The sequence below is a fragment of the Cynara cardunculus genome (genome assembly GCF_001531365.2).
Source record: "Cynara cardunculus var. scolymus isolate 2C chromosome LG 9, CcrdV1, whole genome shotgun sequence".
Classification (NCBI taxonomy): Eukaryota; Viridiplantae; Streptophyta; class Magnoliopsida; order Asterales; family Asteraceae; genus Cynara; species Cynara cardunculus.
In genome coordinates this window covers 4952744-4966171 of record NC_037536.1, presented here as the reverse complement: position 1 = coordinate 4966171, position 13428 = coordinate 4952744, and the positions used below count along the sequence as shown (strand labels likewise).

Below are 13428 nucleotides of genomic sequence, written 5' to 3'. Positions count from 1 at the left end.
ATATATATATATATATATATATACATGAATGAATGGGATAATGAAATAGGATATTATATATTTGGTTAACTTGTAGGAATAAAATGGTTTTTCATATGAATTTTGTATATTATATGTGGGGTTTTAAGATGCATTGTAACATCCTTAAATTTATAAAATAGCAGACAATTAAAATTTATTTTAATAATAAAATACTTAAAGTTTACAAAAGAAGAGAAGATATATATGCATCAGAGTTCTAAACAGACAATCTAATCTTTGATGTAATTAGAGTAAGCTGGAGGTTACTAAAACAATCAAGTTTGCTATTTTAAAAAAAGCGGATGATGCCTATAAAGCCATCCTATCAGAACTTCTACAAAGATTCAAGAGCTACACAGATCCCCCTAAGACCTTATATACATGTCAATAAGAAAAGGTATTAGGCTTAACGCCTAATGAGTTAAAACATCATATAAATATAAAACGGTAAATCGAACAATTTCCTTTAAACAATGACTCATTTATTTAAAATGTAACTCATAAAAGGAGCATCTTTTCAAAGCTCATTATTTCCAAATCAAGTACCCATTTTAGAATGATAACAATATTCAAACTCCCCCAAAATATGCATAAGACTCACACTTCAAAACATCAAACACATATAATTGGCTTTATATCCAATTAAAACATCGAAATCATATGTGGCAAAGCACCAAAAATAACACCTTTCGATGATGAGGGAGACATGTTTCCATCGAATGTGGCACGAACACAAAAGTAAATCACCTATCAACGTTCTCAAGTTTCACCTCGGGCCATGGATCCTCGTATACGACTCCATTGAGCACCATCATAAGATTCTCACAGTGATCCTAATGTCTGATCGACCTCTAAATGAGTTTCACCATAAAAGTTAAGGTCTCCATATACGGCTCCAACAAACACCATGCAAGACCTTGCTCTGTATATGACTCAAGGGGTGTTTATTTAGGACGTAATGAGGTTAATGAGTTAAACAACTTATTTGCACAACCAAAATGGGGTGTTTACTTGTGGCTTATTTAGACAACTCTTGGCTTATTCGCACAAATGGATATGGCTTGTTGTCCATGTTTAACCCAAAAAAATGACACATCTACCCTCCCTATTCAATAAACACAAAACTGAATATCCCTAGTCGCTCGCCAAAATATGGAAATCCTTCACTATTGGTTCGATCTCAACCCTAGGCAAGGATTTTCTTCAATCGATTTCTCCAAAGGTAATGATTCACTTCACCGATTGTTCGATTTTTCCTCCAATTTAATTCTGATTTCTCCGTATCATTGATTATTCGATTTCTTCTTGACATTCCTCCTTTACAGTTCGATTTATGTAATAATGACTTTTGCAATCTCGATTTCTCCACTTTGTTGATTTAATTCTTGCTGTATTTGATTCTAATGTACATCCATCCTTCCAAGTCTTCAACATATTGTTCTATACTTGTTGTTCCATACTCGCTGTAATATATTTGTTCAATACTCGTTGTATTATATATGTTCCATATTTGTTGGATTATATTTGATTTTGCTAGATTATATTTGCTATTAAGATGAAAGTAAGTATGGACCCATGACAGTATAACATGAATGGGCCCATAAACTATCACCTTATTATTGATAGGGAGGGGGGAGACCCCTCCAGAAAAAAAAACTATCACCTTATTAAAGCATAATAGCAAAAGGTTCCAAACCTCATGATTTGTACTCTCAAAATTCTCACAAGCCAATGAAAGACGTTTATCAAAGATTTATATAGTTATGACCAAGAAGGGCTAAATTGCCGCTATCAAAAGTTCATAAGTTGATTTAAATCCGAAAACAACACTTGAGCTGAGCTACCCCAACGTCAATAAATCGTTCAACTTCTTTAACTAAATCCAACAGAATTAATATTAACCTAAGAGTACAATTTTCAAGAATCAAAATCATATTTTGCCCCATATTATCCAAATATTCAAGAAACCTTATTTGATGCAATAAATATTATTTGTTGTCTCAAAACACCAAATAAACACGTCATAACTATTCTTTAAAGATTTCATAACCCGTATATGCCCAATGCACAAATATTCCCAAAACTCGTTAAAAGTGGAATAAACTCGTTAGGGTGTTTTCAAAACTCAAAATAAAGATATTTTGACATGTATATAGTTTTCCAAAACAACTAGACTTTACCTTGCTAAATTTATGTTAAATCTTGGTTTTTAAACTAAATCTTGAGCTCCTCAAGTTACACCTCCAAATCTATGGTGCAAAGCTCTCAATAACACATTGCTTACTCCGTAATCTTCCATAAATAAACACAAGAGAAGATGACTGTCGAGGGTGAAAATAGACCAAACCCTAAATCCAAATGTCGAGGGTAACTAGATCTTACCTTTATCTTCTAGCAACTTAAACTCACAAGCAAAGTTTTTAAAACCCCCCAAGAAATCCGATCTAAACCCCCAAAAGTGGTCAAGGTTGAAAGAAAAGAAGGAGGAGAAGGAATGGTGGAAAAATAATGGAGAAAACCCCCCAAAATCGGGCATTTTAGGGCCTCTAGGCGACTTACGTGACCTTGTCAACAACCGAAGGTCGCGCGGCAGGTCGCTCGAGGAGTTCCAGCCTCATGCCAACAGTAGGTCGTGCGACTTGTGCTACGACCTTGGTTGCACATTTTTCGAGTTCTTCGATTTTTGCGCCCAGTTCAATTCCCAACCGTTCCAAAATAATAGTTATGAAAAACCTCCATACTTTATTTATATTGTATTATAAAACATTTGACAAAAACTCTTAAAAACAAATTTTATACATAAAATATTGTTTATTGATATATATTACTTAAAATTCAAGATTACAAGTAGAATATGCATGAGCACATCTTATTAAAGCTCCATGTTTGAATTCGTGTAACTAATTGCAGATAAACATAATCAAATACATGATAAACATTATTTTGAATATAAAAATCTAAAATATAGTTAAAATAATCATTGAATTCTAACATAATACTTAATTATTATCTTAAAAATTATTATATTAAACCAAAAATAAATTAGTTCGTTATTAAACTTCAATTAAATTATAATAAAAAATTGAATTAAATAAATTACACAAAAACGAGAACTTTTATATAGTTAATTTGATACCAATATTGATTATTTTTTTCAAAATTTTATAATATCTTCAAATTTATATTTCATTCAAAAATATAAACATTTTCATTTTCTCAAAACCACATAAAATCACATTATAACATCAATACGAACAAAATATAAAACGAAACATTAAAATCAAGATGTATCTCGCTGCATTACGCGAGTACCATTCTAGTTGTCTTAAAAGCCACTTGATAGAGTGCTTCATCATCAAAGGATGCCCCAATACTATGGGTGTTACATGACGTGTCTCCACTGTTAAGATAAGATTTATAGTGTTTGTATAAGTCGTGACTCACGACATGGCGTCTTGAGGCGTGTCATGACAGGCTGTGACGTGTTTTTTTTTATATAAAGTGTCTCTTTCTATTTATTTATTTTTTAAATTAATTTATTTAGTGTTTTTATACTTTTAACTTTATTATATTTTATAGATTATCTAATCACATCACTCATAATTTCATGTATTCGTACGCATCACAGTCACGATTAAAACGAAGTTATAAAACCCTTCAGTATCTATTTTGAATATCCGATCATAAACTTTTTATATAATACGATTTATCTTCTTTTAATATCATTATTTTATTAAACAATAAATACAAAACCTATGTATATACATAATCATATTATAAGACACACAAATTTGTTGTCTTATGTTACGTCTTGAAAAACGTCACATCCTTGTTGTAGCGTGCGTATCAAACCTTACCACCTCGACACGTTTTACATCATTTAAAACATTGATTAAACATTATTGAATATTTTATTTACAAATATAAAAATATTGAACCAAATATAGTTTTTTGGAAAAATAGTATTTTATTAGGAATAAATAAGAATTGGAAAATTGAAACATCAAAACGGAGGAAGTTGCACAAGTAATAATGGAAAGGAACCTTTTTTTTTTCCGCAAGCGTACAAGATTTCCCCAAAGCTGAAAGTTTATTTTGAAAAGAAAAACTAATATTTAAATTTCAAATATAATATTTAATTATTTTCAAGAAACTTATATAAATTAATTATTTGGGTTTTTAAATAAAAATACTAATTATTTCAGAAAAACAAAGCCTACAAATTAATAGGGAAATGTTTGTTTTATTTCTTAGTTATTTTTCTTCTAAAATTATCAAAATCTCACTACCTCCACAAGTGTCAGATAGATAAAAATGTAAAAAATAAAATAAAAATAGAACCAGGTCCATAAATGCAAGGATCAAAATCTATTTTACAGATTTGGTCTTTATACTTATAGACTTGATTCAAAAATTTCTTTTTATTACATTTTGACCCTTCAGTATATTATGGGCCCCTCATTTGCAGAGGTATTGACGTTCTCATGATTTTAAAAGAGAAATGATTAAGAGATAAAATCACATGTAAAAAATGGTTATTTTAATTAATATTGTATTGATGAAAGTTAGCAAGTCCCATCCATTCATTTGACCACGCTAAACCGAGCATTTCTTGTTTCTATTCCCATTTTTATGAACACATAAGTTGAAAATAAATCATATATTTGGTGTTTATTAGATGTTTTGTGCGTGTATGTATACATATGTAAAGGATTAGGTTCATGTGAGACCAATATGTTTTTATGAGATCCATGAGACCACTTTTTGACACTTGAAACTTCACACGAAACATGTTGATCTCACGTGATCCCAAGTCTATAAGTAAATATTTGTTCTTTGCAATTTGTTAGCAAATTGTTGCTTCTTCACTAGCTAATTATTTAGTTGTGTATGTCAACCATTCGTTAAGACATCTTTTTATTAACTAGCTTAATCTAAATAAGTCGAAATCTCATTTTTAGGGTAATCATAGACTTTTTTTCCTAATTAAATTACATGAACTTTTTTATCGTGAAACATTAATAGACTAATTAATCAATGTCTCAAAATATGCAACCGATTGAAATAGTTTCATCTAAGAAATCAAGACTTGATACACATTTAGCACTTACCGGGTAAATTGTAACATACAATACCGTTTTGATGGACTAAATTTTTTACCCTAGCGTTAAATTTTACTAGCAAACGCTTACCGGACAAGTATTTGATAAATGACCCCTAAGTCACTCACATAAAGTAATCGGGGGAAGTAGTTGTAGTTTTGAGGTTTAGAAGCAAGAACTGATAAGTGATAATAGTTGCTTAAGGTAAAAGTTCATAAAAACCGAACAAACTATCCTATTTTGAATAATTAATGTCCCTAAACTATTTTTTTTTAATGAAAAAACCATTAAACTCTCATTTTCAACCAAAAAAAACATTAAATTTTCTCATTTTCAATGATTAAATCCGTGGACATTCTTTTGTAATAAATAAACTGTCAGAACTTTTAGAAATTAGTTACCTACAACTTTTTAACAAAAAGACTACCTGTAATAGACTAGAAAAGTCATAAAGCAAAAAGAAGCTTAAATCAGTTTTACCGTATCCAAATCCTACACCCTTCAAACCCCTCGCACACAACGGTAAATCATCACTCGTCCTCGTCACTCCCTGTCGCCCCCCACAGGTTGACCCTAATCCTATTCCAACCCAACCATGACCACCTGTAAAATTCAGATTTGAGTTTCAGTTTAATTGGCCTATCAGATTTTTGTACAACTCTATCTGTAGTACTAATTACATCAGGTAATGTTCCAAGGCCCGTTTACTAACACAAATCAGGTAATTGCTAACGAAGAGAGACTTGGCAGAAAGCAACATCTTTGACCGGATAAACACCTCTTACCCGGTAAGACGGCGGTAAGCATGTAATAAACAACCTTTTACTTCATATCGTACATGCTTGGGTCATTTAAAGCAAACACAAATAATATCTTACAAAAGTAATCGACATTTTGTAGCAACTGTCAACCTTATAGTCGCTATGGTTTTAGTCACTGACCGTTATTTTTTCCTCTTCTTGTCAAAGGCTTCTATGTTTTGGGGTTCACACTCGGCACTGAAAAGGCGAACCAGTAAAGCTGTGCTTGCACTTACAGTCAAGGCTCCGGTACCTGCCCACCTCAGACTTCGAGGAACGTTCACTCTAGGACCTGCCGCACCAACAGTTTTACGTCATCTTCTGTCTCATAAACTCAAAAAATATACATATGCCTCCTACCGATAATAGAATATATTTTCCGTCCAATATATTGTTGTTAGACATCATGGCCTCATAATCAAACACTGAATTAGATAGAGAAAAACTTCATTTTCGTAGAAAAAACATGCATAAATCACTAACCACAAGCTAGCCTTTTACATCATCTTCAGAATCAAACAAAAGCCTCCAACATAATTTTCTAATATTCTAACCTTGATTATAGTAAATGATAGACATGCTTCCTACAACATAGAAAGATGTATCCTTTTGGATTAAGAGATTCTAGCGTTGCAATCCCCTCTTGATCATCGCTAATCATACTCTACAATACCAAGCAATCCGCTTACCATGCCAATGTAGGAAGAATGTAAAGAACTGCAGACCAAACGTTCTACAATATCAAGAAAAACGTTTGAAACCAACACCTATCAAGCATCCGTGAGTCCATATAATAAATAACCTATACTGAAAGCCTCCTACTAAATTAAAAACGAAGAGATTGACCCATATGAATCTCCTCTTAAACAGCATTAAGAATAGCATACCATTGGGTAGATGAAATGGCCAATGATGAATGGTAGGGTGGACAATCACAATATGCACACAAGTCATCTTGGTCGCAAAGTATACTCATAAGCCTCACAATTTTCTTGGCTGTTATCACATGGTGTAGAATGTGGAGCCTGTAGGTCCCACATACACAAATACTGACCCTAATGCTTAGCAATATTGAATATGAGGTTAATGGGTTTTGGGTCTATAGACAGATACGTTGGGGAGTAGAGAGCTCTCCGGAGCAGAACTATTGACGAGCACATGATAAAGAGCCAGATCAAATGAATGTCGTCTTCTTCTAAGGGGGCGAATGGGTTTGAGGGATTTGGATTTTATAGAAGGATTTCGAATTAGAGAGATTTTGGATTTGGAAGAATTTTAAATCTTTGGTGTGTTTGGTTAGTAGGATTCGCAATGGATTTGAATTCCATTTTTTATAAATAATTTATAAAAACAAATTATAAATAATTATAAAAATAATTAGATTACCTTTTATTAATTGATTAATATAAACAAATGTTTTCAACATATTTTAAAACATTATTACATAAAAATCCTACAAAATCCCATGAAATACAACCACCCCCATGGGATTCTAAATCCCATGTTTGTGGGATTTCAATGAAATCCTGGGATTTCAAATCCAAACAATCCTTCAAACTGAAAATGGGATTGGAATGGAATTGAATTCCAAATCCTATCCAATCCTACAAACCAAACAGGACCTAAGTGTACACCAAAATGGAACAGTAGACCAGATGAGGTGGCTTACTTATTACATATCCAGATACTGACGCCTATTGTCTAAATGTGCAATACTTACCAGTTTTCATTCAAGACTAAGCTGAAATCCCCTCCTGATACTACATAAGGATTAAGAAAGATCTAGTTTACCTCTCGCTACATCCTAAAAGGGGATAAGAGGAAGAAAAATAATATAAATAAAGGTGATCAAGTGAATATATGTAATCATTGTAGAATTTAAGACCATTGCACTATGATTTCCAAGGGAAAATTGATAGTGAAGGCCCCACTAAATCTTGGAAAGCAAGGTAAGGAAGGGGTGTTCATTTTGCTCATTCCCATGTAAAGGTGAAGTTTAATCTGAAACAAAGGGTAGATAGAAAAGGAACGGTTTAAAATCCTTATATATTGACGTTTTAGCCTCCATCACCCTTACTAACTGTAAATCTTCTGTTCCAAGGCTGCATGTGCCATAAGTTTTGAATAGGGGAACCAGTTCAACAGAGATTCTCTAACTCTCTGTACCCAACTATAGCCAGACAACTTCCAGTTCTATGTTCATTTTATCAACATAATTAGTGACCATATGGCAATAGTAATGCTCTAAATAAAAAATAATAATGGTGGATACAAATACTTTAACATGGAGATCCCACCACTTGAGGCTTCAGCTTGTGCTAGTACAAACTAAACACATTCAAGTTGGCGTTCAAGCTTAACAAAGAGCAACTGAACCAAAGTAAGGAACAGTGTACTCATATGAACATATAATTGTTGTAAAGTCTGAGACTTCAACTTCATATGTAAGTATACAAAATTAAACTTTCAAGTCTAACAAATAGCAATGGAATAGAAATAAAACACATTTAGCAAAGAAGGGTTGGTACGCATATGTTGAAATGAAGTAGCTCCATGGCTTGCTCAACTTCACATGCAAGAACTCAAACATGCTACTTAAGTATTCATTTAAGCATAACAAAGAGCAACAGAAATAGGTTGAATAAGAGGATTTAGGACAAACCGTAATGCAAACGACAGAGAATCCAAAATCCTAGAGCTCCTCCAACGCTAAAAACCCCAGCAGTATGCCTCATCAATCTCGAACAAGGTTTTGCATCAGATCTCATCAGCTCACCATCAGAAAAACCAAAGAAACGCCTCAGCGCCATTGCTTTACTGGAAAGCCTTGCAGAGAATAGTTAGGTCGGTCTACTAATGATTCAACAATGCTAATTTCCAAGAAGTAAACTCAGATCAACCTGAATCCAACAAAAAGAACGTCTCAAAACTGTAGATTATAACATATATAAGCAGCATACCCCTTTTACTCAAAAAAACATGGACACAGTTGATATATAGCATATCTGTGCTAGCACGATATAGTATTGAATTATAGATATATAGCATATAAGAAATTCTGAAGCACTTAATGATCTATAGTCTAAGAATTGCATTCAAAAAGAAGAAATATGCACACGCTAAAAGCCAATGGTGTCGTAGTCTTTTAGCATAGCAATTCTTTGGAATTTCCATTTTTTCTTAAAATGGTTAAAACTTTTGTTAATAAGTGGAAGCACCAATTGTCAAATAATATGCAGGTTACAAAGTTTCTTGTAACAAGATAAATTGTATACAGTCCTTTTAATTCCCAAATAAATATTGCAGATAAACTATGACCATCAAAAACACGGTTGTATTTTTGCTTGGACGAGTCCTCACGTCAACCACTAGATGGGAAACTCTAGTGCAAATTTGCTGCTGAAATGTAATCTAATAATGAATCAGAAAACATCAGGCCTCCTACAGATTTCATTGTTCACTTAAACAGTTTCATCCTAGTCCAATGCTGTTCATCACGCCGCTATAGCGGTTTGCAGTCTTGGGAATAATAGCGTTGGTGAAATAAAGGTCAAAATAGCGGTTCCGTTATTATCGCCGAATACCACTATTTAACCGTAATTTGGTTTCAAAATAGCAGTGCTATAGCTGCTATTTGCTAAAAAAAAAAGTCTTTTCACTTTTAGCTTCTTTGCTTCTTCCAAGTTCCACCACAACGATCACAATAAGCTTCTTTAGGTCCTTATACCATTCCACAAGTACAATGACAAGGTTTCTTTTGGTTTCCACTGTTTCACGAGGAAAACAGTAAACGGGTTTGCTAACCAGCCTTTTGAATCTACAACTTCTGTTTAACAGTCATCGGGTTCAAGAATTACACAAACACTTTTGCTATTTCATCTATGTAAAGCTTGACTTGTTTAAGTTGATGTTTTGATGTTTAAACTATATATTTTTTGTTGAATACGTATACTGTTTCATGGACCGTGTTACCATCGCGATGTTTATATACTGTTTAAGTTGATGTTTAAACTGTATATTTTTTGTTTAAGTAGTATATATTTCTAATTATTTTATGAACCGCTTTACCATCCCGGTCGTTATCATTATTTTGAATTTTGACTGCTGTAACAGCATAGTCCAAGTCTAGCCAAAAGTAAGATGAAATTCAGCAAAAAACTGTTTCATCTATAACTCTCAATTTAACTATATATAAACCCTAAAATGATCTTTCAATTTCAATTCGAGAAGGAAAAGAAATATTTTAAACTAAAAAATTTATAAGAGATCGCTCCTGCCATTGATCTTTTTGCATTTTTAATTTTGAAGAAAATATTTGTTATTTAGATAATTTATTGCTACTGAAGTTACTTGCTCTATTTTATAAACATAACCAAGTCAAGTTTCAAAGTAAATCTACCAAAAGCAGAAAAGCTATTTGATAAAGGAGATGTAAAGCAGGTTAATAAGTTAAAAACCTTATGAAGCATGCAATTTGCCCAAACTAAGTAATATAATTCTGGCATCATCATTAAACAAACTTTGACAAAGCAAACTCCATATGAGGTGTAAGATAACCAAGCAATTGATATCAATGATACATGATACAGTTTGTTGTAGAATGATGTCATTTGCATTCAAAAGGCATGAGTCACAAATATGTGATGGATGGAGGAGAAAAACCAAACTTTGCACACAAGCATCGGTTCCCTGATGATGTTAACAATCTACAAAATCACCGAGTTCCAAATTCTAGTCTTTTCTTACAGATTACAGTTTGGGTTTCTTATTAAGGCTCAAAATGAGACGTCTCCATTTTCCAATTAAGAATTTAGTACAGAAACAGATTGTAAATGATATTTATGTCCAGTAAGCGTATATTTAAACTTTTTTGATCCCCAGGAAACCACTTCCTAGCACAAACAAAAGTTAAAAAACATGCCCATCATATCCACAATTAATCATAATGATTATAAGATTGTAATAGCAAACAGAGAAAATAAGGCAGTTGACGTGAAGAAAAGATGAGAACGATGATCGTGAATTAAGAAATTACCAGCCACTAAGGAGCAGAGACGTGAAAGTTATCGTAAAATTAATGTTGAAGGGTGTTGTAAAAACGTGAGAACCGGTGGCGGGTTAAGGGCTTGGGAAGAGATGGTTTCTTCTTAAGACCAAATATCTCCTGGACCAGAGGGACGTGAACCAATAGTAGCTTCCAGGCCAAGAACCAACCCAGAAGAAGCAAGGAAAGCACAAAGGAGATAGCAAGGATTGGACGAAGAACAAGGAGGTTGAAGCGATCTGAATATGCAAGAGAGCAGTCAAGAGACGATTCCATTTACATTTAAGGCTTCTTCTGCTAATAAATCCCTGAAAATAAGTAATTTGAGTGAGTACCGAATCCTTATCGTCTCTGGATGATAAAGCTTTTCGGGTAGAGTTGTGCCAATTCAATAAATTTCAAATTTGCACGCAAACTCATATCATTACAATATATTTGTGAGTTCGTAAACGGAGAAATATTAGAGAAAGGAAAGCAAAGATTGAAAACAAGAACTATTCCTGTCCATACTTCAAAGAGATTATAAATGAGACTAATTTCCTGATTTCAGTGATTGAACCATGGCAATGAATTGATAGCAACTAATTGACTCCATACTTAGCAATTTTATACCTCCATGACATCCAAATACATTCATAATACGAAGACGAACTGCATACCTGAGTATTGATGATTGCCAATGAAGACGATTACTTGAACTCTGACGATTGACTATTAGGGTTAGAATTGAAACGGAGAAGAGGAAATAACGATGTTGATTTCCGTCGGGTCGTATCCGGGTTCGAAACAAATGCCATTCAGAATTCCAGGTATTGCTTTGGGGCTTTGGGCCATATAGGTTGGGCTTAGATGGTCGGGTTACATATTTTCGTTTTTTAAATACATAAAATAGTAACCTATTTTTATAAAAAAATTTATTATAATATTTTATTTTTGTTTTTTTCTATTACAGCAATGTATTTTTAAATTATTTTTTATTAAAGCATTATACTTTAAAAAATCTACTCATTATAGCAATGGTTAAACTATTACCTTTTAAACCGGTTAACCTTTTGATTTTTTTTTGCTTGTGTGGCTTTAATAAGGTGATGTGGATGACACATCTTTTTGATAACTTAACTAAAATAAAAATAGAAACCTATTTCAAATTATTATTAGTGATTTTTATTTTTTATTGCTATGATCTAAAAAACATTAATTTTTTTTGACTTTTTCTTATTAACTTGAATGCAAATTAAATATTCTTAGAGTAAATTATTTATTAAATAAATATGAAACATTATTTTTGAGATATATTTTGTTTGTAAAAAATATAACTCTTCTTATTTTATGTTGTTCAAATAAATACATTTTTTTTAAAGTTCTCTCTAAAATTTTAACGAAATAAATTGTGTTCTACAATTTCTTAATATTTTTATATTAATAAATAATTCAAAAATATATAATTAATTTAATATATTTATACGTCAAGTAAATTTTTTTTGAAAAAATATAATATGTTCTTTAAAAGATAATATTTTTTGGTAAAAAAGAAACAATTTTTATTTTCCTTTTTCTCAAAAAACACATGTTTTTTAAAAAATATTAGCGAGATAAGTTGTGTTATACTAGTTTATTTATATTGGTATATTAATGAATAATTTAGAATTTTTTTAATTCATTTAATATATTTATTAAATAACATGTCAAATATCTAAATATTAAAATTAAAAATACAGTGTTTAATAATAACTAGTAGATGCAATAATAAAATAATTTTGAAAGTACAATGATGTAGTAAGAAAATCACATCACTATAGTACACGTGGACAGCCTACGTGGACAATGAGATGGCATGGAAACCTGATATAATGGGTAAATTTAAATCAAAAAGTTACCCAATGCTATAATGGGTATATTTTTCAAAGTACAGTGTCCTAATAAAAAATAGTTTGAAAGTACATTGTTGTAATAAGAAAAACTGAAAGTACAATGCTATAATAAAGAAATTTATGAAAGTAGATTGCTATTTTGTGCATTTTGCCCTGGATTAAATGCATAAAATAGTAACTTACTTTTATGAATTTTCTTATTATAATATTATATTATTACTTTTTTATTATAACAATATACTTTTAACTGCTTTTTATTATTTAACTGCTAAAATAATTAGAATTTTATAATTTAACTGCTAAGATGCAAGAAATTTTTAATAATTGAAAATTGGCGTGCTCCCGAATGTGGTGCACCAAACGGTTCAAACGCGATTACACGTTTGAATAAATGTCATGTTGTAGGCTCAACCTAATGTGTCGTTATGCATATATACGAAACCGGCAATCCGTATAGTGCGCTCCATACATCACACGTTGATACGCAGCCGGCAGTGGATGGGCCAAGACGTACAGGAAGAGTAACCTTTACTCCAACATGGCAACGAGATTACGTGATGGATAAAGCCTAAAGACTTGGTTGCGGATAA

The 13428-nt window shown here is 32.0% G+C and overlaps 2 protein-coding genes across 2 annotated transcripts; both read right to left on the bottom strand.

The window, feature by feature from the left end:
* Positions 1 to 5869: 5869 nt before the first annotated feature.
* Positions 5870 to 11266, bottom strand: LOC112518516. Its single transcript, XM_025126235.1, has 3 exons — positions 10959 to 11266; positions 8586 to 8823; positions 5870 to 6215 (listed from the first exon to the last, which is right to left on the bottom strand). Exon 1 carries the CDS (start codon positions 11241 to 11243, stop codon positions 10998 to 11000), a length of 246 nt encoding a protein of 81 aa, XP_024982003.1. The 5' UTR covers positions 11244 to 11266; the 3' UTR covers positions 5870 to 6215; positions 8586 to 8823; positions 10959 to 10997.
* Positions 5870 to 11774, bottom strand: LOC112518515. Its single transcript, XM_025126234.1, has 4 exons — positions 11627 to 11774; positions 10959 to 11275; positions 8586 to 8823; positions 5870 to 6215 (listed from the first exon to the last, which is right to left on the bottom strand). Exons 3-4 carry the CDS (start codon positions 8731 to 8733, stop codon positions 6067 to 6069), a joined length of 297 nt encoding a protein of 98 aa, XP_024982002.1. The 5' UTR covers positions 8734 to 8823; positions 10959 to 11275; positions 11627 to 11774; the 3' UTR covers positions 5870 to 6066.
* Positions 11775 to 13428: the final 1654 nt, after the last annotated feature.